Source organism: Dasypus novemcinctus, chromosome 2, assembly GCF_030445035.2.
Source record: "Dasypus novemcinctus isolate mDasNov1 chromosome 2, mDasNov1.1.hap2, whole genome shotgun sequence".
Lineage (NCBI taxonomy): Eukaryota > Metazoa > Chordata > Mammalia > Cingulata > Dasypodidae > Dasypus > Dasypus novemcinctus.
The window spans coordinates 141,442,420-141,469,265 of NC_080674.1; the positions used below are offsets into that span (position 1 = coordinate 141,442,420).

The 26,846-nt window shown below is 47.8% G+C and overlaps 1 protein-coding gene and 1 long non-coding RNA gene across 3 annotated transcripts in view; one reads left to right on the plus strand and one right to left on the minus strand.

Moving 5' to 3' along the window:
• VDAC1 (voltage dependent anion channel 1) overlaps positions 1–10,870 on the minus strand; it is a 56,353-nt gene extending 45,483 nt beyond the window's left edge. For both annotated transcript variants that reach the window (XM_058278741.1, XM_058278733.1), the window contains exon 1: positions 770–10,870. In XM_058278741.1, coding sequence (XP_058134724.1) covers positions 770–1,147 — 378 coding nt within the window. In that variant the 5' untranslated portion in view covers positions 1,148–10,870. The remainder of the gene's footprint in view (positions 1–769) is intronic.
• On the plus strand, positions 961–25,451 carry LOC111759814 (uncharacterized). The gene is made up of 7 exons (XR_011646577.1): positions 961–1,044; positions 12,068–12,169; positions 13,705–13,797; positions 14,117–14,271; positions 16,836–16,916; positions 18,189–18,282; positions 19,959–25,451. It is a non-coding gene; the product is annotated as an uncharacterized lncRNA (long non-coding RNA).
• Positions 25,452–26,846: the final 1,395 nt, after the last annotated feature.

A 26,846-nucleotide genomic window follows, 5' to 3' on the forward strand; every position in this document is an offset into this window, starting at 1 on the left:
GAGGAAATTGCTCCCATTTTACAACAGAAGCTGAGGCTTGGTAATTTCCTAGTTGTGTGACCTTGGACAAATCACTTGGGCTGCAGGCCTCAAATCCAAAGTCCGGCTCGGGGCCAGTTCCTTGCATGCACCGCCGCGTTTGGTGAATGAATGAGCGACCCAACCAGGAATCCCTCACAAGACCTGTGCGGCCACACCGCCCCACTCCCGCCCAGGCCCGAGCCCCTGCCCTGCGGCCTAAGTCGACTCTCGGAACGCTCTTTCCGCCCGGGAAGGCGCTGGCACGCGTGAGCCGTGCCGAGTGCCAGCTTCTCCGGGCGTGCCGCGCCGGGGTAAGGGGCCGCGGTGGTCACATACTGCTCCTCCCGAGGGCCTGAAACGGGCGCGTGGACACGCTGCGGGTCCCTGCCGGTCCCAGAGGGCGCCGCCGAGGAAGGTCACCTAGACCCGCGGGAGACCAGGCTTGCACGCGGCTGCCCGGGCCCTTCCGCCCACATGTGCCGGCAGGCGCTGAACCGCAGGCGGCTCCGGATCTCCGGCCTCCGCTCCGCGTCCGGGTCCGCTCGGCACCCGCCCGTGCGGCCTGCTCCGCCAGCCGCTGACCTGCGTGCCAGCCCCGCAGGAGCCGCTCCCGCTCCCCGCCTCCGCCCGGTCCTGGGCCCTTCGCTCTCGCCTGCTCCTTCCCCATCCCCTCCCTCCCAACGCCCCCAGGGCCCGGCCCACCGCTCCCCGCGCGCGCAGAGCCCGAGCCCGTTCCTGCTGCGCCTACCTCGGAGGCGGCGGCGGCGGGCTCGGCGGTGGCTACGGCGGGGGCTGCGGCGCAGAGGAACCAGCGAGCGGGGCGGCCAGGGGCGGAGCGGCGGCGACGGCGGCGGCGCGGACCCGCCCTCACCCCGCGCGCCGGGCCGCCGAGCCCCGCCCCCAGGGCCCGCCCGGGACACCGCCCCGGCCCCGGCCCCCGCCCGGCCCGCTTCCCGCTCCGGAGCTGCACGCGGGCCCGTCTGGGTTCCTCAGGACCCGAAGCGGGCGCGCGTGAGTGCCCGGGTATGCGCGGGCACGGGACGACGGGGAGGGGAGGGACCGACGTGCGCACGGTGTGTGCGTGCCCAGGGACACGCGTGTCCGGCGCTTGGGAAGGGCCAGTCATTGCTGGACACCTCCCGCTGGATGAGGCGCTCGGGGAGAGGAGGGTCTTCCGGTAGGCTGAGCAGGGGCCGCTAAGAAAGGACGCGCGGGGCTGCTGGGAGGCTCCTCTCTCCCTCTCACACACAAACACACGCACACGAGAATTGATGGGGCCGGTGGCACAGGACCTGGGCCCAGCCCAGGTGGGAGAGGTGGCTCCCGCGTCCGCCCGTCAAGGCCGGCGCAGACTGTTAGGCCGGGGCAGTCCCAGGCCGGGTGGCGGCGGCGCGGATACAGAGTTGCGGCCGCAGCTGTGCTCCTGAGAGTTTCGGGCGCACGCGGCACCCAGGTCGCAGAGCCCTGCGCTGGCCCGGAGCTGTCGCGGGAGGAACTCCCTAGCGCACCGAGTTTGCTCTGCAAATTAGCAGACAATTTTCCCCTGTAGCAGAGCTACTAAGAGCCATTTTAAGGACATTTGAGAAGTGAAAGAAGAAAATCGCGTATTGCAAGGATGTCGGCTGCAGGGTCTCACGAAACGCGAAGGGAACCGCCCATTCGTACCTCCCAGTGGGGCGCGCCGTGGGGAACCCCCTGGGCCTGGCTCCCCGCGGTACTCGATTAACCCGTGTGGAGTGAATGAGCGCTGCCTCCCCGCTAGGCCGTACGCGGGTGGTGGTCGAAGCTGCCAACCGAGTGGCCGGAGTCCCGCGGGAGCCTCTCCCAAGCAGACTAATGATTTCGCGGATATTAATGAATTCGTGGAGATTCTGCACGCCCTTCGCCCAAAAATGTCCTCAAAAGCGTCTGGAGCCCCGTGGAGGAGGAGCAGAGCTACAGCATCACAGCACTGGTTCAGTCAGCTGTGGCACAAGCTAGGGAGAAGACACCTGGGGCCAGCAAGGAGGCAATCAGCACAGGCTGCTGCTGCTGCAAGGAGGTGGCCGATTAAATAAAAGAGCAGCAACTCGGGATAGAAAAGGCGTTCCTATGAGGGCAGGGGATTGAGAAAGATGGAAACTGATACAGGACAACCACAGGCATGTGGAGAGGATGCTCTAGGCCCTTCGGGGATTTCAGACCTTTGGGACCTCAGGCTTGCCAACGTGGCTGTGCCCACACAGGTCCCAGCCCACTCCCAGAGAAGGGCAGGCAAAGAAAGCTGCTGAGTCACTCACAGAGTACAGTGAGCTGCATTCTGGAGGCCAGGGCCTCAGGCAGGGCAAGACTTGGTGGCCCTGCAGAAAGATGGGGCTGGAGAAACCTCTTGCTGGCTAGGATAGAAGCAGATGTGGTGCCCCCAGGGGTTAGTGGGACCCAGTTGAGACGCTGGAAGCAAGTGTCTGGGGCTGTCCTTCCCTTTGGCATCCAAACCCGTCTTTCAGGGTCCCCACCTGCCCTAGGTGCTGCCTTCAGATTAATCACTGAGGGCCCTCACAGCCGCTTACTGGCTTGTGGCTCTAGGCAAGAAGCCTAACCTCTCAGAGTTTCAACTTTAACGGGTTGTTACAAGTATGAAATGAGACATGGAGCAAGTAAGCACTGAAGAAAATCAGCTGGGATAGGCAGGGGACCTGGCAGCCCCTGAGTTGGTATCTAAATGCTGGGCCTTTCCCTGGTGGGGGGAGAGGGCAAATCTCTGAGCAAACGCCCCTGTGCACTAAATTTGATTGCAAATTAGTAGGTAATTTTCCCCTGTAGCAAAACCACTAGCAGCTATTTTCCTGGCATTTGAGAAGTGAAAGAAGTAAATTGCGAATTGCAAGGATATCAGGTTCTGGGTCTCACTAAGCCTGTGAAGTTAGTCTTTTTTTTTTTAATGAAAATATCAACTTTATTATCTGCGAAACTGAACTGAAGAATGTGACTTGGGCACTGGCCTATGGGCTTCTTTTTTTCAGAGTTTTATTGAGATATATTCACATACTGTATAATCTTTCCAAAGCGTATAATCAATGGCTTTAAGTATAATTACAATGTTGTGCGTTCATCATGACAAAAAATTTTAGAACAATTTCATAACTCCACACTCCTTAGCAGTCACCTCATAATCCCTCTATCCTTCCTTAGCCCTACATAACCAGTAATCTAATTTCATTTGATAAATTGATTTATATTTGCATTTTATATAAATGTAATCATACAATATGTAGTATTTTGCTTTCTTTCACTTAACATGATAGGTTTTTTGTTTGATATTAACATCTTGCAGTATTTATATTCAGTTTCAAAAAACTGGTCATATATATGCAATTTTACCCATATTCATATTTTACATGCAGTTTTATTATGCTATACAATCCCACGTTACATTTTTTAGCTTTCCTTTTAGTAATATAAATGACCTTAGACTTTCCCTTTAAACCACTGTCATACGCACATAATAATACTGCTAGTTACAAACATGTGCTTTCACCTTTTCATTTCCAGAGATTAACACACATCCTTTTTATCAATTCTTTGCAAGTTAACCCTCAGCTTTCCATTCTCTAACCTGATTGTATTTCCTGATGACCCATATTCAAGTTAGTAATTCCATGAGATTATGCAATATATTTAGTTCATAATAGCACAGTCAGACAGTGTTTGTCCTTTTGCGTCTGGTTTGCTTCACTCAACATAATGTCCTCCAGGTTCATCCACGCTGAAATATGCTTTACAACTTCATTTCTTCTTATAGCTGCATAATATTCCATCATGTGTACACACCACAGTTTTATCCATTCTTCAGTTGATGGGCACCTGGGTTGTTTCCATCTTTTGGCAATAGTGAATAATGTCACTATGAATGTCGGTGTGCAGATGTCTGTTCATGTTACTGCTCTCAGTTCTTCTGGGTATATACCCAGTTACGGTATTGCTGGGTCATGTGGCAAATCTATGTTCAAATTCCTTAGGAACTGCCAAACAGTTCTCCACAGTGCCTGTACCATCCTACATTCCCACCGTAAGTGTTCCTATCTCTCCACATCCTCCCCAACATTTGTAGTTCTCTCTTTTTAAAAAAAAAAATATCCCCCTCCCCCCCTTTGCAGCTTGTTCCATTCTTTGCTATCTCTTCTCTGTGTCCATTCACTGCACTTTTTTTTTTTCTTTCTGTATCTGCTTGTCTCCCTTTGTTGGGTCATCTCGTTGTGCCAGCTCTCTATAGCACACAGGCCAGTTTGCCTTCACAAGGAAGCCCTGGGACACGAACACAGGGCCTCCCATATGGTAGACGGGAGCCCAACTGATTGAGCCACAGCCGCTTCCCCTCTGTCTTTTTTTTTTTTTAAGATTTATTTATTTATTTCTCTCCCTTCCCCCCCCCCACCCCGGTTGTCTGTTCTCTGTGTCTATTTGCTGCATCTTCTTTGTCCGCTTCTGTTGTTGTCAGCAGCATGGGAATCTGTTTCTTTTTGCTGTGTCATCTTGTTGTGTCAGCTCTCCATGTGTGTGGCGCCATTCCTGGGCAGGCTGCACTTTCTTTCACGCTGGGCAGCTCTCCTTACGGGCGTACTACTTGCGCGTGGGGCTCCCGTACATGGGGGACACCCCTGCGTGGCAGGGCACTCCTTGCACGCATCAGCGCTGCGCATGGGCCAGCTGCACATGGGTCAAGGAGACCCGGGGTTTGAACCACGGACCTCCCATGTGGTAAACAGACGCCCTAACCACTGGGCCAAATTCGCCGCCCCCCTCTGTCTTTTTAATAGTGGTCATTCTAATAGGTGTGAAATGATATCTCATTGTAGCTTTGATTTGCATTTCCCTAATTGCTAGTGATGTTGAATATTTTTTCATGTGTTTTGGTTTTCGTGGGGGGTTTTTTTTGGTTGTTTTTTTTCCATTTGTATTTCTTCTTGGACAAATGTCTCTTCAAGCCTTTGGCCCATTTTTTAACCTATTCATTGTCTCTTTATTGTTGAGTTGTGACATCTCTTTATATATTGTGGATATTAAAACCTTATCAGATGTGTGATTTTCAGGTTTTTTTTCCATTGAATTGACTGCCTTTTCACCCTTTTGACAAAGTCCTTTGAGGTACAAAGGTGTTTAATTTTGAGGAGGTCCTGTTTATTTTTTTTCTTTTGTTGCTCTTGCTTTGGTGTAAGATCCAAGAAGCCACTACCTACCACAACATCTTGAAGATGTTTCCTTGCATTTTCAACTAGTTTGATGGTGCTGGCTTTTATATTTAGGTCTTTGATCCATTTTAAGTGAACTCTTTCTTGTATGGGAAGTGTGGTAGGGGTCCTCTTTCATTCTTTTGGTTATGGATATCCAATTCTCCCAGCACCACTTGTTGAAGAAACTATTTTGTACCAGTAACATGGACTTGGTAGCTTTGTCAAAAACCAGTTGGCCATAGAGGTGAGGGTTTATTTCTGGATTCTCAATTCTATTCCACTGATTGATGTGTCTGTCTTTATGCCAATACCATGCTGTTTTGACCGCTGTAGCTTTGTAATATGAAATTCCTCCCACATCACTCTTTTTTTTGGTAAAGACTTTGTGGGTGCACTTTCCTTTCCAAATGAATTTGCTAATTGCCTTTTCTATTTCTCTAAAGTAGACTTTTGGAATTTGATTGGTATTGCATTGAATCTATAAATCAGTTTGGGTAAGATTGACATCTTCACAATATTCAGTCTTTCTATCCATGACCAAGGAATGTCTATCCTTTATTTAGGTCTTCATTGAATTCTTTTAACATTGTTTTATAGTTTTCTGCATAGAGGTCCTGAACTTCTTTGGTTAAATTGATTCCTAGGTACAATTACTTGAGTCTTTTCGTTGCTATTGTAAATGGAATTTTTCCCCTCATTTGTCAGATTGCTCATACTAGTATAAAAAAAATTATTACTGATTTTTGTGTGTTGATCTTGTATCCTGCCACTTTGCCGAACTCATTTCTTAGCTCAAGTAGCTTTGTGGTAGACATTCCAAATTTTCTAAATATAGGATCATGTCATCCACGTATAGTGAGTTTTACTTCCTCTTTTCCTATTTGGATGCCTATTATTTTTTTATTTTCTTGTCTAATTGCTCTGACTAGAACTTCTAGCACAATATTGAATAACAATGGTGAGAGTGGTCATCCTTTTCTTGTACCTGATCTAAGAGGGAAAGCTTTCAACAATTGAGTATGATGTATGTTGGCTGTGGGTTTTTTATCATATTGAGGAATTTTTCTTCTATTCCTTTCTTTCAAGTGTTTTTATCAAGAAAGGATGCTGGATTTTGTTGAATGCTTTTCTGCATCAATTGAGATGATCATCTCGGGTTTTTTTCCTTCAATTTGTTAATGTGGTGTATATGTTAATCGATTTTATGTTGAAACACCCTTGCCTATGAGGAGTAAATCCCACTTGGTCATGGTGTGTAAGTCTTTTGATAGGCTGTGGGATTTGATTTGTATGTATTTTGTTTAGAATTGTTACATCTATGTTCATTAGAAAGATGGCCTGTAATTTTCTTTTAAAGATTTATTTATATATTTATTTCTCTCCTATTTCTCTCCCCTTCCCCCCCACCCCTGTTATCTGTTCTCTGTGTCTATTTGCTGCATCTTCTTCTTTGTCCGCTTCTGTTGTTGTCAGCAGCACGGGAATCTGTGTTTCTTTTGGTTGCATCATCTTGTTGTGTCAGCTCTCCGTGTGGGCGGCGCCATTCCTGGGCAGGCTGTACTTTCTTTTGCGCTGGGCGGCTCTCCTTACGGGGCGCACTCCTTGCACAGGGGGCTCCCCTATGCGGGGACACCCCTGCGTGGCAGGGCACTCCTTGTGCACATCAGCACTGCACATGGGCCAGCTCCACACGGGTCAAGGAGGCCCGGGGTTTGAACCGCGGACCTCCCATGTGGTAGACGGATGCCCTCACCATTGGGCCAAGTCCGCTTCCCTGTAATTTTCTTTTCTTATGGTATCTTTATCTGGTTTTCTTGTGGTATCTTTATCTTGCTATTAGAGTGATGTTCCTTCATAAAATGTATTGAGTAATTTTCCCTCTTCAGTTTTTTGGAAGAGTTTCAGCAGGTTTAGTATTACTTCTTCTCAAAATGCTTGGTAGAATTTTGTAAAGCCATCTGGTACTGGACTTTCCTTTGTTGGGAGAAATTTGATGACTGATTTAATCTCTTTAAATGTGATTGGTTTGTTGAGTTCTTGTAGTTCTTGTAAAGTCAGCATCGATTGTGCAATTCTAAGAATTTGTCCATTTCATCTGGGTTGTCTAGTTTGTTGGCGTACAGATTCTCATAATATCTTCTTATGATTCTTTTTATTTCTGTGGGGTCAGTTGTAACTTCCCCCCTTTCATTTCTGATTTTATTTGCATCTTCTCTCTTTTTTATTTGTTAATCTAGCTAAGGATTTGTCAATTTTATTAATCTCATCAGAGAACCAGCTTTTGGTTTTGTTGATTTTCTCTATTGTTTTTTGTTCCCAATTTCATTTGTTTCTGCTCTGATCTTTATTATTTCTTTCCTTCTGCCTGTTTTAGGAATAGTTTGCTGTTCTTTTTCTAGTTTCTGCAGTTGTCTAGTTCTTTCATTTTAGCTCTTCTTTTTAATATAGGTGCTTAGGGCTATAAAGTTTCAGCACTGCCTTTGCTGTATCCCAGAAGTTTTGATAAGCTGTGTTCTCATTTTCATTCAACTCCATATATTTACTAAGTTCTCTTACAATTTCTTCTTTGACCCACTGATTATTTAGGAGTGTGTTGTTTAGCCTCCACACATTTGCAGTTTTACCTCTTTCCTGTACTGATTTCCAGTTTCATTCCATTATGATCTGAGAAAATGCTTTGTATAATTTCAATCTTTTTCTTATTTATTGAGACCTGCCTTGTGACCTAACATGTGGTCTATCCTGGAGAACAATCTATGGGCACTTGAGAAGAATGTATAACCCACTGAGTTTGGGTGCAACATTCTGTATATGTCTGAGAGGTTTAGTTCTTTTATCTTATTGTTCAAGTTCTCTGTTGCCTTTTTGCTCTTCTGTCCAGTTCTATTTAATGATGTTAGTGGTGTGTTGAAGTCTCCAACTATTATTGCAGAGTTGTCTCTTTCTCCCTCAGTTTTGTCTCATGTATTTTGGTGACTTTGGTTAGGTGCAATGATATTTATAACTGTTATTTCTTGGTGATGGATTGCCCCTTTTATTAATATATAATGGCCTTCTGTTTCTCCTATAACATTTATGAACTTAAAGTCTGTTTTGTCTCATATTATTATAACTACCCATGCTCTTTTTTGGTTATTGCTTGTGTTGAGTATCTTTTTCCAACTTTCACTTTAAGTCGGTTTGTATCCCTGGGTCTAAGGTGATTCTCTTGTAGGCAGCATATAGATGGCTCATGTTTTTTAATCCATTCTGGCGCCTGTATCTTTTGATTGGGTGGTTTAATCCATTCACATTCATTGATATTACTGTAAATGCATTATTTACTTCCATCTTTTTATTCTTTGGTTTTCATATGTCATATATTATTTTCATCTCTTTTTCTCTTTTGGTTACCCTTTCTGCTGTTCTTGTCTTCTATAGTCTCTAACAAGCCTCTCTCCTGTCTTTTTCTTTTGGATTCTAAGGCTTCCTTTCATATATCCTGCAAAGATGGATTCTTTTCTATGCATTCTCTAAGTTTCTATTTGTTTGTGATTATTTTAAACTCACCATAATTTTGAAGGACAATTTTGCTGGGTAAAGAATTCTCAAGGAGTGGATATAGCTGCTTTCCATGTACTAGGTCCAGGTTCGATCCCTGGTAATTCCTAAAAATGAACAAAGGAGAAAAACCAGCTCTCATTGGGGAGCTGATGGGTAGTTCAGTGGTTGAACACCTGTTTTCCACCTACAAAGTCCTGGGTTCAATACCCAGTACCTCCTTTAAAACAAAGTTCTCAGCTAGCAGTGTTTCTCTTTCAGTATCCTAATTGTATCTTACCAAGGTCTTCTTGCCTCCATGGTTTTTGGTGACAAATCTGTGCTAAGTCTTACTGGGCATCATTTGTATGTGATGGTTTGCTTCACCCTTGCTGATCTCAGAATTTTCTATTTATCTTTGGCATTCGACATTCTGAGTAGTATGTGTCTTGGAGAAGATCTATTCACATTTCTTCTGATTTGGGTATGCTGCATTTCTTGGACATGTAAATTCATTTCTTCTTGAGAGTTGGGCAATTTTCAACCACTATTTTCTCAATACTCTTTCTCCCCTTTTCCCTTCTCTTCTCTTTCTGGAACAACATGTCTGTTGTTAGGTTTCATGTTATCTTCCAACTCCCTGAGCCCTCTCTGCTGAGTGGTGTCCAGCCTTCCCCTTGTGTCCTAAATCCTCAGGTTTTTTCCTGGCTGTTTCTGCCTGTCCTCTAGCCACTTTTTCTGGGAGAGAAAAGAGTCCCTGACTAGGTCCTGGGGACATCATGCTCCTGGACCTGGCCATATATGAAGCTGCCCCCTGTGCTCTCCAGCCGCCTGAGCCAATAAATTCCCCTTTGCTTAGTCCACTTCAGGTTGGGTTTTCTTCCAAGTCCTAACTCAGTTCTTCTCCCTTCAATCAGTACCATGTATAACATTCAGGGCAGGTGAGATTTTTCTTTTATTTTAAACATTGGAATGGGTTACCAGTGTAAAGTAAGTTCTTTCTAATATCTAACTTACAGTCATAGGGCTTCTACTGAAGATATTTATCAAGGTGGAAAGCAGCCAATCACCTTCAAAGAACCTATGTTGAAACACCCTCACCCTTCTTTTAGGGCCACATGTCCCTGTACTTCAACATGATTTCTTAGCATTATCCATGGATGAGGTCCATGAAGATACAATGTATATAAATCATCTTTTTAAAGAGAAAAGTATTCTGCTTACAACTAGCATTCATTAATTTGATTACAAAGCCGAATTGCCGTAAAACCTAACCTTTCTAACCATTTTCCAGGGAACTCATCAGACTCAAGTCTGGGTAGGAGGAGTCAGGTCAGGACTGAGGATTTGTGGTCAAGGATCTCAGGTCACACAGCACACTGTGTGCCCTAAACCTCACCATCCAGACAAGAATCCAACCAGACCTGCAGGTTCTGAGTATTATGGGAAGAGTTTTCATTTGGGAAAACAAGATGGAAATCGTCCCAAGATGAGGGCAATAAAAAATGTTCTCTTCCATAGCCAAAAATCTGAAATGTCCTAGATCTAAAATAGTTCCAAGAAGTCCCAACATCATATTCATATTCATATTTTTAAAATTATTTATGTAGAGAGAGGGGGGAGAGGAAGAGATTGGAAAGAAATTAAATATTCTTGAAAGTTGTGTTTCAATTTATGGAACTATGAGTGATTTTTTTCTTTAGGCTATTTCTACATATCCCAAATACTCTTTAATGAAAATATAATACCTCAAAACAAAAATGGAGAACTCTATTTTATTTTTAAGAAAGTTGAAGAGATTGTATATATAGATACAACCCTTCTGGAAAGCAATTAGGAGAATATGTAATGAGAACCATAAATCTACACCTTTGACCTGCACCTGGGAACTTCTGCTAAGGCACTAATCCTAAGTATGGGAAATGCCAGCTGCAGGAAGATGTACAGGAGGCCAGGATGGAACACACCCTGGTTTCCAGTTGGAGCAAATTGAAGTATTCACAGCCTTGAGAAAATATGGTTACAAAGACTACCCGTCGGGAAATACTTCTGATACAATGTTAATGGAAGGCAATCTTCTATTCAGTGTTACTGCAACCACAGCATTAAAAAAAAAAAAAAAAAAACTAGAGGAAAACTGTGGTAGACCGAATAATGACACTCCCTTCCCCAAAATGAGGTGTCGGTCTTCAGTGGATGCCATAGCAAAGCACCACAAACTGTGTGACTTAAAGCAACAGAAATGTATTGTCTCACAGTTCCAGAGGCCGAAAGTCCAAAACCAAAGTGTCACCAGGGCCCTGCTGCCTCTGAAAGCTCTAGGGAAGGATCCTTCCTTGCCTCTGCCAGCTTCTGGGGACCCCGGGTGTTCCTTGGCTAATGGGAGCCTAACTCCAGGCTCTGCCTTCATCTTTGCATGTCTTTCTCTGTGCATGTCTCCTGTGTCTTCTTTTATAAGGACTCCAGATCCTTAACTAAGTATATCTCCAAAAGCCCTTTTTCCAAATAAGGATTCTGAAGGTCTGAGGGACATGGAGGACACTATTCAACCCACCGCAGATGTCCACATCCTAGTCCCTGGACCCTCTGAATATGTTACTTTACCTATCAAAAGGGAATTTGCAGATGTGGTTACTTTAAGGATTTCGAGATGAGGAGATGATCCTGGGTTAAGCAGGTGGACCCAGTGTCATCACAAGAGTCCTTATAAGAGGAAAACGGGAGTATCAGAATCAGAAAAGGAGATGTGACTAAAGGAGAGGGACGGAAGATGTAATGATAGAATCAAAGATCAGAGAAAGAGAGAGTGGAAGATCCTCCGCTGCTAGTTTTGAAGATTGAAGGGAGGGGCCATGAGCCAAGGAATGCAGACAGACTCTAGAGCAGGGGTTTTTAACAAGGGGTCCGTGAGCTTGAATTGAAATTTTTAAAAAAAACATTCTTGTGGGGATGTGTTGGTGCAGGTGTGACATATTTATTAAATAATACACAGTATAGTGTGGACGTGGTAAGGGGTCTGTGGTTTTCACCAGACTGGCAAAGGAGTCCATGGAACAAAAAAGGTTAAGAACCCCTGCATGGAAGCTAGAAAAGGCAAGGAGACATTCTCCCTTAGCGCCTCCAGGAGGAACCAGCCCTGCCACCGCCTTGGCTTTATCCCAGTGAGACTGATTTTGACTTCTGACATCCAGAACTGTAAAATAATAAATTCATATTATTTTAAGCCACTCCATTGGTTGTAATTTGTTACAACAGGAATAGGAAACTAATGCACAAACCTCTGGAAGATGAAACTCTAATGACTTTTTTATTTTTAGGAGGTACCAGGTATTGAACCCAGGGCCTCGTACATGGGAGCAGGCGCTCAACCACTGAGCTACATCTCCTCCTCTCTAATGACTTCTTAGAGTGGCAAGGTTGTGAGTGACTTCTTTTTTTTTCCTTTTCTACTTTTAAACTTTTAAATAATGTGGTAAACATATTAAAATCAGACAATCATGTAAAGAGGCAGGGGCTTCTGCTCTATAAAGCCAACTGTGATTTGGAGTGCAGACCTTCCTAATTATTGTACGACAAACCCAGGCCTCATCTGGATCCAAGCCCTGGCGCCTGTGAGGTCCCACTGGAGGGGCTAGCTCGGGTGTGTGTGGGCGTGGGGTGCACGTGGGGCATAGCACGGGCTGGGGCTGGAGAGCCAGCAGAGACCTCTGGGCTCGATGGCTCAGCATGGGCTGGCTTTTGAGAAGGAATAGAGAAAACCAGGGGGAAATTCAGCTGGGCTCCCCTTTTATTGCAAGGGAACATGGAACTCCTTCTCAAGACACCCCCCACTTCACCCCCAGTGAGCAGAGACATGCAGTTTGCCTTGAAGATAGAAATGGAGCTGCCTTCTTCTTCTGGACACTTGTATTCACTACCCAGAGGTCTGGAACTTGATGGAGAATTTCCCAAGTTCTGGCCCCATGGCTTCTGCTAACAAGCACCTTTTTTTTTTATTATTGTTTTGTTAAATCACTTTTATTTTATTTTTTTAATTTATTTTTAATGTTATATTGAAAAAATATGAGGTCCCCATATACCCCCACCCCCCTCACCCCACTCCTACCATAACCACAACCTCCTCCATCATCATGGGACAGTCATTGCACTTGGTGAATAATATCTCTGAGCACTGCTGCACCACATGGTTAATGGTCCACATTATACTTTACACTCTCCCCCAGTCCACCCAGTGGGCCATGGGAGGACATACAATGTCCAGTAACTGTCCCTGCAGCACCACCCAGGACAACTCCAAGTCCCGAAAATGCCCCCACATCACATCTCTTCTTCCCATTCCCTACCCCCAGCAGCCACCATGGCCTCTTTCTCCATCTCAGTGTTACATTTACTTCCATTACTAATCACATTAGTTCCACAATAGAGTATCAGTAAGTCCACTCTAATCTATACTCTATTCCTCCATTCTGACAAGCACATTTTTATTATTTAAAATGTGGCCAAGGCCAGATGGAGGTGGTGTCTGGGCCAGCCTGGCAAGGCTGCCCATGGGTGCTGGCTTTCCAGCACTGTCCATCTGAGCCTGCCAGGCTGTGTGGTTTACAAACTGCATGCTGGGGACACGGGCTGAGCGCCCATCCGCGCACTGCTTAACGAGCCCTGGGTCCCAACAGGACATTGTCGGCCACAAGGGATGACTAGGTTTCTGCATCTGGGCACGTTTTTACAGTGCGTGTCTCCTCCATCCATTCTTCTCACCGTTAGGGCCTTTATGTTCTCTAGATCTCAGAAGGTCTCCCTCAAGGCTGCCTTCCCTGCCACCCCACCTTAGGCAGGTTCTCCTCTCCTCAGTGACCTTAGTCTGAGCTCAGCCCTTTGTTTCCTTCATAGTATTAGCACAAGTTTTAATTATTTAGTAGTTGGTTTGCTCTTTATTATCTGTCTCCCCATCTAGAATGGGCACTCCATGAGAGTGAAGACTGGCTCTGCTTTGCCCACTTTGCGTCCTCCCCAGAGTGCCCCGCACACTGCAGGTGTGTGGCAAACGGTGAGTAAACGAATGGCTGAATGAGTAATGAATGGCATGTTAGTATAAGGCAGGTGGCGTAGGTCAGCTTACCACCTCTCCGTGCAGGTTGCACATGTTGGGGACAGCTGTGCTCTGCCCTACTGGCCAGAGAGCTGGGAAGCATGCCTCAGTGGTTGTCAGTCCTCCAGGAAGAATGGGCTCATGGCCTTGAGGACAGCTGGGGACTCTTGACTCTGTGCAGAGTAAAGCATTTAACCTTACCACAAGAGAGGTATGACCTTTGCCCCTGACTTCTGGCAGGTAATCTCTAAACCCTTGAAATGTCCTGTTTATTTAGGGTGGAGGCTGGCCACACCTGCTAGTCTAACAATGTGATTGGGGGTAGGCCCTCTGAGTCACAAGGCATCAGCTTGGCCCCTGCGAGGCTGCACCCCTGAGCTCAGCCACGTGGGCAGTTGACCATGGAGCCCCAGTGGAATCCCTGGACACCAGGTGAGCTTCCCTGGCTAGTGGTAATCCCAGCATATTGTCACACATTGTCACCAGAAGGCCTCTCACTGTCCATGACACCAAGGAGGACAACGAGACGTGCAGCACTTGGAACTTTGCTGAGCTCTGTCCCTTGGGTCCCTTCTTTGGCTGATTTTCGTCTGTGTTCTTTCCCTATAATAAACTACAGCTGGGAGTATAACGGTTTTCAGTAAAATCTGTGGGTCCTTCTAATGAATCACTGAACCTAAGGGTGGTCTTGGGGAGCCTGAAGGTATTGGAGTGAGAACTGAGGTCCCCTGATGTTGCATGGGCGGCCGCCCCACAGACCTGGGATTTGCCCTGGCGGTGAGCGCCCCAGCCTGCTGGCTCTTATTCCCAGAAGGCCTCCCCAGGGGTCGAGGAGCCGCTGCCTCCGCATTGGCCCTGCCACCAGCACTCCTCCTGGGCTGTCTGGCGGGCAGGGCCTTTTTCCCACGAGAGCAGTGACAGGCAGACAGACGACAAATCAGCAGCCAGGCTGCCCGCTAATCCGCAGGTGCCTGCCACCGTCCCTGCAGCAGCCTCTCCTGCCCTCCGTGACCTCCTCTGGCCTTTCCTGAAGGAAGAGGGGGTGTGGGGAGCAGGCTGACCGCCTGGCTTTTCTCTGAGAATGCCCTGGCTCTTCTAAAACTCGCCAGGCCTCTCCTTCTTCTAGTGCCCGCCCTCTCCCCAGCTGCCTGCACCCTGGGCACAGCCTTCCTGCCAGAGCCAGCAGAGCCAGGCAGCAGGAGCCTCAAATACTTCTTGAAGTTCAAAAGTTTCAGGTTCAAATCTAAATTTAGCAGCCCTGCTGCCCCGGGGTTACAAAACAAGTTCTTCCATGACTGTTACATAACAAGCGTCCACCCTTTGTCCCCCCCTCACCCCTCTGGGCTCCTCCTCTCCCCTACAGCAATACTTGCTTCCCTTCAACTGTGCTGAAGCCTCCCCCGCCCCCCCAGATCAGGGCCCCAGCCCTTCTCTCTCTAAGCCCCAAACACAAACCTCACAATTGCATGCACATGTCTCTGAAGAAGGAGGAAACCCGGTTTTGCTACCTCCCTGCCTCGTGTGTGGTTTAAGTATGATCCTGCCCAGCCACAGGGGATTGACCCCTATAACCTCTCCATGATTTTAAGCATCAGGATCCATAAAAGCAAGTAGGGAAAAAGGATGTGGCTCAAGCAATTGGGCTCCAGTCTACCATACAGGGAAGTCTCAGCTTCAGTTTCCAGGGCCTCCTGGTAAAGGCAAGCTGGCCCACGCAGAGAGCTGGCCTGCACCGTGAGCTGACGCAACAAGATGATGCAACACAAAAGAGACCGGGAGGAGAGACAATGAGAGACACAACAAACCAGGGAGCTGAGGTGGCTCAAGTGATTGAGTGCCTCTCTCCCATGTTGGAGGTCCCAGGATCGGTTCCTAGTGCCTCCTAAAGAAAAGATGAGAAGAGAAGACAAGCAGACACAGAAGAATGCACAGTGAATGGACACAAAGCAGATAACAAGGGCAAGGGGCTAAATTTTTTTTTTAAAGCAAATAGGGAGCAGATGTAGCTCAAGTGGTTGAGCACTTGCTTCCTATGTGCTCCTGGGTTCAATCCCTGGTACCTCCTAAAAAAAGGCAAGAAAACATGCCTCAATTTCGAGGGGATTATGGAGATGGAAACAGGCTGTTTGCTTACAAAGTCTCCTGGGGAAATAAATAAAGCTATCAAGATCTTAAGAGACACAGGGTGGTGCCCATGAGAAGAATCACCTGGAGGGCTCATGGGGCCACTCCCTTCTTTCTCCATTAGTATTTCTGGGGCAGGACCCAAGCAACATGACAGGGAATGTCACAGAGATTCAATGTGTGGCTGCTCTCCCAGCACCCTTGGGGTTTAAAAGTATCAGTTCAGGAAAAGGGGTTCCCTATAGGGGCTGCTTCACTTTTTGCCCTCCATCCTGTCTTGCGCAGAGCCCACTCCACCTGTATTCATTGCAGGTTGCTCTTTTCCAGGTCCTACACTAAGAACTGGAGATCTAACCTGATGGTGGGTAGAAACAGATTCTCCCTTCCCTGTGGAGCTTACCATCTAGGCAGAGGAGACGCTTGCTCAAATTCTTATGCAAATGAATTTGTAATTATGAACTTTGATATGTGCTATGGAAGCAAAGTTCTTAGGAACATTCGTTCAGTAAATATTCATGGAGCTCCTAACATAGGCCAGGCACCCCTCTAGGTGCTGGGGTGCAGCAGTGGACAAGACAGGCGTGGCCCCTCCCCTCTTGGCACTTACAGTCCTAGTGGGCAAGACTGACAAGTAAGTATGGAATATAGTGTCAAGGGCTGGCCTAGTGGAGAAAATTAAGGGAGTGAGTGTAGAGCAATGGTGGGAGAGGCTACTCCAAGGAGATGACTTTTTTTTCTTTTTCTTGTTTTGTTTTTTTTTAAGGTACCAGGAGCTGGGGATTGAACCCGGGGGCCCCACCACTGAGCCACATCAGCTTCCCTGGGTTTTTTGTTTGTTTGTTTTTTGCTTGTTGTTCATTTTTGTTTTTCAGGAGGCACCGGGAACTGAACGCAGGACTTCCCATGTGGGAGGTGGGGGGTCAACCACTTGAGACACATCTGCTCCCAAGGAGGTAACTTTTGAGCAGAAATGAATGACATGAATGAAGTGAGTGAGTATTTAGTAGAGGCCTCTGGCCTGTCCTGAGGCGAGTAAGTGTCATGGGTTGTCTGCGGAGATGGATGCCAACAACGCCTCTCGTGGAGAGGCGGGGTCTTTTTCCCCTCCAGTTAAAACTGGGCTGGACTTGGACTTGCTCTGACCAACAGACCATGGTAGAAGGGACGCTGTGCTGTTCTGGTCCTAGCCCTTAGAGGCTCTTTAGTCCTGAGCCCTGACAAAAGAAGTCCAGCTACCCTGCTGGAGAGAGAGACCAGCCCGTCCCCTGCATGCCACCCCCAGCCAGTGGAGTACAGATGTGGGAGTGAAGCTGCCCTGGACCTGCCAGTCCTGGCCAAGCTCCAGCTGAACCTGGAACAAAAGAACCATCCTGCTGAGTCATTGCCTGGGCTTGGGAAGAGGGTGGCTCAGACAAGGGTGAAGGCAGCAGTAGGGGTGGAGGGAAGTGGATGAAGTAGGCTCCCATAGGCAGGAGAGTCAGTGGGACTGAGGGGCACAGGTGATGTTTCTGGCTGTGTAATTCGGGACCTAGTGCTGGCCCCACTGAGCTGGGAGCACTGGAGGATGGGCAGATTTAGAGAAAGATGGCGCGTTTGGGTTTTGTCACTGACAGTGCCAAGCTCCTGCCTTTTCCACCAAGCCATAGCCTGGCAATGGGGGAGGGAGGGCGGCCTCTGGGATCCTCACCATCTGGCCAGCGGGGAGGTAGCTGAGCAAGAGGCTGGGCCTGATGTCAACTCTCAGGGTCTCTGCCCAGATACAAACCCTTGGAGGCCAAGCCCTGAATCAGAGATACACTAAGAAAGAGGGATGATAGTGTCTAGGGCAAAGGGAGAGGGAAATAAATTTTTTTTTTTTTTTTGGTGACAAATACATCATTAAACATTTGACCAAAATGATAGGAAAATATCCCATCTCCAGTGGCTTCCCTGACTGTCACACACCTCGTAGCCTTTTGGGGGCTCCCTGGCCCAGGCTTGGAGAAAGGCTCTTACCAGCCAGCCCACCTGCATTCCGCCTAATAGGCAAGTTGCTTCACTGTGGCCCTGAGTTGGCTGGGCCATGGGTGCACTCACACACGTTCACCAATAGGTGGCAGCATGCTCTTGGCCTGTCACCAGGAACCATCCCAGCCTTCAGCTCAGCATAATAAATTCTTAGAGCTTTTTTTTTTTAAATAAGGGAGGCTCACTCCCTTTACTTTACTTTACTTTTTTTTTTTTAGGTACCGGGGTCCAGGGATTGAATCCGAGACCTCTTACCTGGGACTTCATATGTGGGAAACGTGCTCAACCACAGAGCCACACTGACTTCCCTGAGTTGGTTTTTCTGTTTGTTGTTTGTTTTGCTTGTTGTTGTTGTCTTTTCCAGGAGGTACCAGGATGTCCCATGTGGGAGGCGGGCACTCAACTGCTTGAGCCACATCCGCTCCCTCTTAGAACTTTACCTGTGTGTAAAACAGACCTCATCCTCCCTCACTTAGCTGTGAGGAAAAGCTTCTCAGGCAGAGCTCATCTCAGATCAACGTTTCAGGCCTGCTAGGGCTGGGTTGGTAATAGGCTGACTTTTTGACCCAGCCCCAAGGGCAATCTGATGCTCAACCCAGAATTCATGGGTACCCATGAACCCCAGAATTACCCACAAAATGTTGCATGTACATGTATATGCATGTGTTCATTTTTCTGAAAAATGACTCCATAAATTTAATCAGTAGTTCTCAACAATGGGTAATTTTGCTCCCCTGAGGGCATTTGGCAATATCTGGAGGTGTTTTTCATTGTAATGATAGGGGGCAGGGATGTGCTACTGGCATCTAGGGGGTAGAGGCCAGGAATGCTGCTAACCATCCTACAACGCACAGGACAGTCCCCCGCAGCAAAGAGTAATGTGGCTTGAAATGTCAACAGTGCCAAGGGGAGAAACACTGATTTAATCAGATCCTCAAAAGAGTCGATGGCCTATGAAGTGCTCCGATGTCTCTGGATCAGGGGCCACCTGATGAGGTTGCCCTCCCCCTCCCTCTCCTCTCCCATCACCTGTCATCGTCACCTGTCACCAGGTGGCCTCCATCGTTGCCTTCCCCAGCACTTTCCTTCCTTTCTCTCTGACCTCACCTCATGCGTTAACGGTTCTGAGCAGTAAGCGGGTATGAGGGAGGCCCTGTGCTGGGCCTTGGAAGACTGTGGGACAGAGCAGACCCAGCCCCTGCCTTTCGTCGTGAAGCTCATAAACTGCAGGGAGAGTCAAAGTATTTGCAAATGTGACAAGTGCCGTGATGGGAACAAATAAGGGTCTAAGATACAGAATAATACCAAGGGGCCAACTTTAGCCAAGAAGGTTGGAAAGGCTCTGAAGAGGTGACGGTTGAGCTAAGGTCTGAAGAAAGAATTGTCTCCTTTTGCTCAGATGCTGTGTTATTTTTCTGGGAGTGCCTTAACAAAGCACCACACGGTTCTGGAGGCGGGAAGTTCTGGAGTTGCTTTGGCTTCTCCCCCTCCTGTGAATGCCTCCTGAGGTCGGTGAATGAGCTCTGTCTTACCCACTGGTGCTCACACCTGGCTGTAGACCAGAGGGCATCAAGAAAGCTTGAGAAAGCAGATTCCTGACCCTGCCGCAGCTGCCCAGTCAGAATCTCAGGGGGTCCCAGGGAGGCTGTTCAAATATGCCCACAAGCCCTGTGACAATCCTCTCTTCAAACTGTGCAGATTCTAACTGAATGTGGGCCAGACTTAGAGACACTTCCAATGAAAAAAAAAAAAAAGCTATGCGACTTCTGTGGCCAGGCCATAAAAGACACTGGCAGTGCTGCCGTGGACCCCCTTGGGTCTCTCGCACTGGGGAAGGCTGGCCACATGTCAGAAGGGCACTCGAGCAGACCTGAAGAGCCACACACATGCATCAGCTGGAGGGCGATTGTTCTGGTGTGCTAAAGCTGCCGAAATGCAGATACCCTAAAATGTGTTGGCTTTTACAATGGGAATTTATTAATTTACAGGATTACATTTCTGAGGCTGTGAAAATCTCCAAATCAGGGCACCATCCAGATGATGCTTTCTTCCCAAAGACCGGCTGCCGTCGATCCTGGACTCCGCTGTACGTGGTCTGTCCTCTTCTGGATTTCGTTGTGCTCAGCTTCTTACTTCCATGCTTTCTCTCTCTCTCTGTATTCATCCCATTTGTAAGGGAATCCAGTACCAGGATGAAGAGCCACGCCGAGCCATGCCTTACCTGAAGCAGCCTAATCTACAGGTCCTGCTTACTACACTAGCTTTAGACCCACAGGAATGGATTCACTTTAAAAACATGATCTTCTGGGGTCCATGCAGCTTCGAATCATCACAGTGACCAACCATCCCAGTTTGCCCAGAACTGTCTCGGCCTTCACACTGAAACCCTACATCCCAGGAAACCTGCCAGTCTCAGGCACCCAAATGCCAGTACCCCTTCACTAGCCACATGAGCAAGCCACCTTGGTTGCAAACCTGGCTGGTGTCGTCTTTTTTTTTTAAAAAAGATTTATTATTTATTTATTTCTCTCCCCTTCCCTCCCTCCCCCAGTTGTCTGCTCTCTGTGTCCATTTGCTGTGTGTTCTTCTGTGATCACTTCTATCCTTGTCAACGGCACCGGGAATCTGTGTTTCTTTTTTTTTTTTCTTTTTTTTCTTTTTCTTTTTTTTTAATTTCTCTCCCCTTCCCCTCCCCAGTTGTCTGCTCTCTGTGTCTATTCGCTATGTGTTCTTCTGTGACCGCTTTTAATCATATCAGCGGCACCAGGAATCTGTGTTTATTCTTGTTGCGTCATCTTTTTGTGTCAGCTCTCCGTGTGTGCGGCGCCATTCTTGGGCAGGCTGCACTTTCTTTCGTGCTGGGTGGCTCTCCTTACAGGGTGCACTCCTTGCATGTGGGGCTCCCCTATGAGGGGGACACCCCTGCGTGGCAGGGCACGCCTTGCGCACATCAGCACTGTGCATGGGCCAGCTCCACACGGGTCAAGGAGGCCCTGGGTTTGAACCACGGACCTCCCATGTGATAGGCGGATGCCCTATCCATTGGGCCAAGTCAGCTTCCCATGGCTGATGTCTTGACTGCAACTTCAATGAGAGACTTTAGCCAGAACTTCCCTGCTGAGTCACTTCTAAATTTCTAACCTATAAAGAGTAGATGAGATTGTGAAGGTTCTTTGTTGTTTTAAGCCTCTACATTTTGAGGTGAGTTATTACACAGCAATAGGTAGGTAATATAACAGGAATCTGTATTTTTTTCATCCTCTTGGGTGACTGGGTCCATGAAGCAGCATTTGTGAACCATGGATCTAATCTCATTCCCTAAAGCAGCACTTCTCAATAGAATCTTCTGCAATAATGCAACTGTCTTATATCTGTTGTGTCCAGTATGATAACCACTAGCTAAATGTGGCTCTTGAGCCTTAGAAATGTGGCTGGTATTACTGAGGAACTGGATTGTTTAATTTAGTTTCAACAAAATACACTTTAAATAGCACATGTGTATTATTATTCCAATGATGAACGTGCTCAAAATGACAAAATTATAGAGATGAAAAACAGATTAGTGGTTACCAGGGATTAGGGGTGGTGGTGGAAAGGATGGTGGGTGTGACTACAAAAGGGTAGCACGAGGGAGATCTTTGTGGTGATGGAATAGTTCTGTATCTAGATTGTGGTTACACTAATCTACAATTGTGATAAAATGGCATAGAATCATACACACATGTACTAACGTCAGTTTCCTGGTTTTGCTATTCTACTCTAGTTATGGAAAACGTCACCATTGGGGGAACTAGGTGAAGGTATATGAACCCTCTCTGTACTACTTTGGCAATTTCCTGTGAATCTATACTTATTTCAAAATGAAAACCTTTTTTAAAAATGAAAAAAAAAAGCTTATTTAATAAACATAAAGCACTAATAGCACATTGTAGCAAGTGGCTACCACCTTGGACAGGTGGAGAGGGCAGCCCCAAAGAATGCACAAATGCCCCTGCACCATCACCTGATCATTTCATCTCTGGGAGACCCTTCTAGGCACAGGGAACTCAGCTCCTCACAAGATTCTTTTTGACAGCTCTAATAATAAGAAAGCTCAGACAAGCTGGTTTCAGGGTAGAAGAGGTTTCGCCTCAACTCTGCATTCATGCCAGGATCATGAGTTATTTGGTGGAACAAACCCCTTCCGTAAGGAGTGCAAGGGATCCAACAGGAATAATGCCCCAGCTACCTCTTCCATTACCATCACTTGGTGCTCAGGACACAGACTACAAGGACGTCACACTTTTGCTCCAACGCAGCCCTGAATGACCATCTTGTGTGGAAATACAGTCAGCCTTAGAAGCAGCCATTTGCCCACTATTCCAGTCTGAGCTGGGGAGAATGAACCCAGGCATAGGATTTTAGACATCTTAAAGACCTCTTGGTTTTATCCCTCCCTTTTAGAGATAGGAAAATGAAGGCTTCAAGTAAATCTATAGCGATTAAATGCATTTAACTCAAAAAAGTATTTGTTACCTGTGGTAGGACGAATAATGGCACCCAAAAAATATACAGGTTCTAATCCCTGGAGCCTGCAAATATTACCTTAAAAGGCAAAAGGGGCTTCGCAGATGTGATTAAGTAAAGGATCATGAGATGGGGAGGTTATCGTGGATTATCTGCGGGGGGGACTCTAAATGCAGTCACAAATGCCCTTATGAGAGGGAGGCAGAAGGAAACTGCAGAGAAGAAAAACTCAAAGTGATATTGGAAGTAAGATTCTATACTGCTGGTTTTGACAATGGAGGAAGGGAACACGGGCCAAGAAATATAAGGAATGCAGCTCTAGAAGCTAGAAAAGGCTAGGAAACAAATTTCTTCCCTACAGCCTTGGAGGGAGAATAGCCCTGCTAATACCTTGATTTTGGCCCAGGGAAACCATTTCCGACTTCTGACCTCCAAAACTATAAGAACACATTTGTGTTCTTTTAAATCACTAAATTCATGGTGATTTGTTACAGCAGCATTGGGACACTAATACATTACCTAACAAAGCTATATATGCAAAGCATGTATGCACAGATTACTCATTGCAGCAATGTTTGTAGTTGTAAAATATCAGAAACAACCTAAATGTCCAAATATAGAAGAGTGGTTGAATAAACTATGGTATGGTCACACAGTGGAGTAGTAATATGCAGCTATAAGTAAAAATGAGGAAGTGAACATAAAGTGATTCCCAAAAGATATTAAGTAAAAATAGAAAAATGCAAAATAGTATTGATAGTATGTTACCTTTCATGTATGGGAAAAAAGGATATAATAAAATATACATGTATCTGCCAATTGTGCAAAAAGAAATATAGGAAGACTAGCTAGAAATTAATGAGATTGGTTACTAATAGAGGGCCGGTGGGAACACAATGGTGAGAAGAGGGGAATGAGACTGGGTGGAAGGAATGAGTGGGACGTGACTGTTCTCTGAGTATACTTTTTTGTATAGTTCTGAGTCTTAAAACCACAATAATATTTCACACACCAACTTCACACACGATGTGAATATGTGTGGGACAGTACAGATCAGTTGAGTTCAGAATAACTACCATGTGCAGCCTAATGCCTCAATTCTCCCAACTCTTTTCTCAGCTCAAATTGCTATAAAATCTCCATTTGTAGCATGTTGTGGAATGTTCTCTGAGCCTTCCCTGGCTCAAACACATCCTTCACCAGTTAGTCCTTTCACCCATGACCATTAAAGTAGTGCTGCTTGCCATCAATAGGGTAAAAAATTCAAATTTCACCTTGGACATCAAAACTGGGAAGGAGAATCAGTTAATAGTCTTCCAGGTGATTCATTGTGTGTTTACATTAGGTTGGCTTTTTTTTTTATTGGCTCCCCTGAGTTGGCTCCCTTGTCTGTTTGCTCGTTTTGTTTTTGCTTGTTGTCTGCTCATTGTTTTTTTGCTCATTTCTCGTTTTTTTCTCCTTGTCTGTTTCTGGTCTGCTCATTGTTTGTTGTCTTTAGGAGGCACTGGGAACCCAACCTGGGACTGTCCTATGGGAGGCAGGCACTCAACTGCTTGAGCCACATCTGCTCCCCCCTGCATTGACTTTTGAATATTATCATTGAAATAAAGGTACAAAATGAATAAGTACCCATAGAGGACCTGTGGACCCCCAGTGAAATGTCCACACACATTTAAAGACATTTAGGCCCAATCATGGACACAGTTCTTTAAAACATTTTCCCTTGCGGCAGTTACGACTCGTTGATCTACATGCCTCTGAATTTTCAGAGCACTGGAGAAGGTCCACGCAAAGGGAGTGAAGGGTTCTTTAGAAAGTGTTTGGAATTTCCCTTCCCACCCCACCAACCTTCCCTTGCCGGGTGGCAGGGGACACTGTTGGTGCTACAGTGCTTCTCAGGCCCGGCTTTACATGGTATCACCTGGTGAGTTCTGAAAGATGTTGGCCCTCACCTCCAGAGATGGCACCCTGAAAGCAGGATTTTTTAAAACTCTGGCGCAGCCAGGGCTGCGCACCCTCTCAGGCCAGATGGAGACGCGGCTGCTTTTACAGAGTTAGCCACCTGGTGGCGCGAGAAGCCGAGCGAAGGAGCCCGCTCGGCGCCCCGCGCTCTCGGACCCTGCTGAGTCGGGGAGGAGGCGCAGTCCTCGAAATCAGGGCTGCGCACACCAGCCTCTGGCCACCAGAGGCCTTTCTCCCCCTCGAAGGACGTGATGTAGGTCGAGAGGTCCAGACTCCCGCTTGGAGCCTTCTGGGCCTTGGAGGCTGCAGGGGGTCCGGGAGGCACGGCCCTCCCTCCCTCCTTGCTCCAAGCTCAGAGGACATCATCGCACCTATGAGCTGGTCAGCTAAGAAAAGGGACGTGCGCCCTCCCTCGTTCAGATGAAGGAGGTCCAGGAGCCCCAAAGAGGAGCCAGGAGGGGGCCGTGCCTCTGGGCACGCCCGACGGCTAAGGTTGCAGCAGGAGGCTGAGTGCTTTTCTAACCCGCCAGGCCGGGCGCCAGGGTCTGCCCTGGGAGTCAGTGCTGTGGGCAAGGTGGGGCTGGGCCCAGGGCTCAGGCGAGGCGGGTTAGTGTAGGGGAAAGAGGGGAGGCCTGAGACCCTGCCCCGAACCCCCCGACGGAAGGCTGCTGCTGAGAACAAAGCCGCAGAGACCCCACCATGCCCCTGGCCGTGAGGGCCCGCTTGGAACTCTTTCCGGGGTCTAGGGGAGACCCTGAATAACTCCAAACAGGCCTCCCCACTGGTCCTGGATAACCCCAAACAAAAGGCCTCCTCTTTGGCCCCCTGACGGCTAACAGGTGGGGTAGCCAGTCAGACAGCAAGCAGCCGGGGCTCTTCCCCCAACCTTAGGAGCAGGGCTTTGATAAAGGTAGCCCCCCACACCCACCTGGAGGCCCCCACATTCACATCTGGATGTGTACTTCTGCTCTTTTCTCTCATTTCCTAATAAACGTTTTACTGGCCTAACTAAACAGGCATGTTCTTAAGTTCTTTTACGTACCATAGCCCAGAACACAGAGGAATCCTGCATCCCCCACTTCAGCTTCACTAGGGAGGAAGCAGAAGCTCAGAGAGTGGCGGGCCTTGTCCACTGTCACACAGCCAGGGCCCCAGAGCCTTGCCTCAGATCCAGGCCTCCCGCCTGCCACCTGGGGTCCTTCCACTAGCCCCGTGAGGATCCCCCAACTCCAAGCCTCCCTGTTGGTGAGTAGTTCTCAGCATTTAGCGAGAGTGAGGCACCACCCACTGCTCCCTAGATACCCTCATGCTCCCTGCCTGGCCCAGCCACCCTCGAAGCTCTTGAGGTAACCCGTTTCCCTCACTTTCCTCTGCAGCTTCAAAACAAACCAAAATACAGACATCTTTAGTATGTTTGGAGGGAAAGGGGAAAGCAGCTCTGTGGGTTTGCACTTAAAAACAAAACTGCTCTGAGCTGCCGGAGCAGAAACCAAACCAAAGGTGAATTCAGGGGCCAGAAACCCTCATGGCAGTGCTGTCTCGGAATGAGTCAAGGGAGGGTGTGGCGGGCTCAGAAACGAGGCCACCTACTGACGTGGCGCTGATGGCCTAGGGTCACACAGCCGCCAATCTCTGGCTCAAGGTCATGGCCAGCCCACCCTCAGCCCCGGCAATTCTGTGCTTAGTGGAAGACCAGGCCTTCGTGGAGCCCTCCTCCCTTAGCGTCGACGGCTGGGGAGACTGGGCACAGCAGGGGAAAGCAAGCACAGTGACTGCTCCTCACTGCCCACCTGCCAGTGACTGCTGCCCCTGGCTCCCCGCTGTCCTAGTGTCCCTTTATCCACAGGCCTGTGCTGGGTGCCCAGGACCCAGTGAGGTGGACCTGCTCCCTGCCTCCTGGGGCTCCTAGCCAGCAGGGGAGAATGAGGGCCCACTGAGCTCCGGGGCTGACAGTGGGGTCTGGCCAGTTACTGCCTCACCTGCCTGTTAGATTTAGGCTTCCTGATGAAACTGGGCTCCCCAAAACCACCTGCCTCCAGATGGGAGCACAAAGTAGGGCAGAAACCAGGGTGTTCCAGACATCTGAGGTCTCTCCCCTCTTGGCAGCCACGGTGTGGGGCCCTGGGAAGCATGCTGAGGTTCTGATGAGGGCATGGAAAGCGCTAAAGGCGGCCCCGCAGAGGCCTGGCTGGGGCTGCTGGGTCCTGGAACAGCCTCAGCGAACTCTGCTGAGCCGGCAGTGGGTGTGAATGGTGTACCTGAGCTTGGACATATTCTTGGTATTGGTCCGCATTCTGGTGGGAATGGGCCCGTTGTGAAAAAAGGCCTCTTTGAGATGAGTAAAGGTGTGGCCCAGCTGAATCAGGTTGGACTTTAATCTGGATTCTAGGAGGACTCCTTTAAAGTAG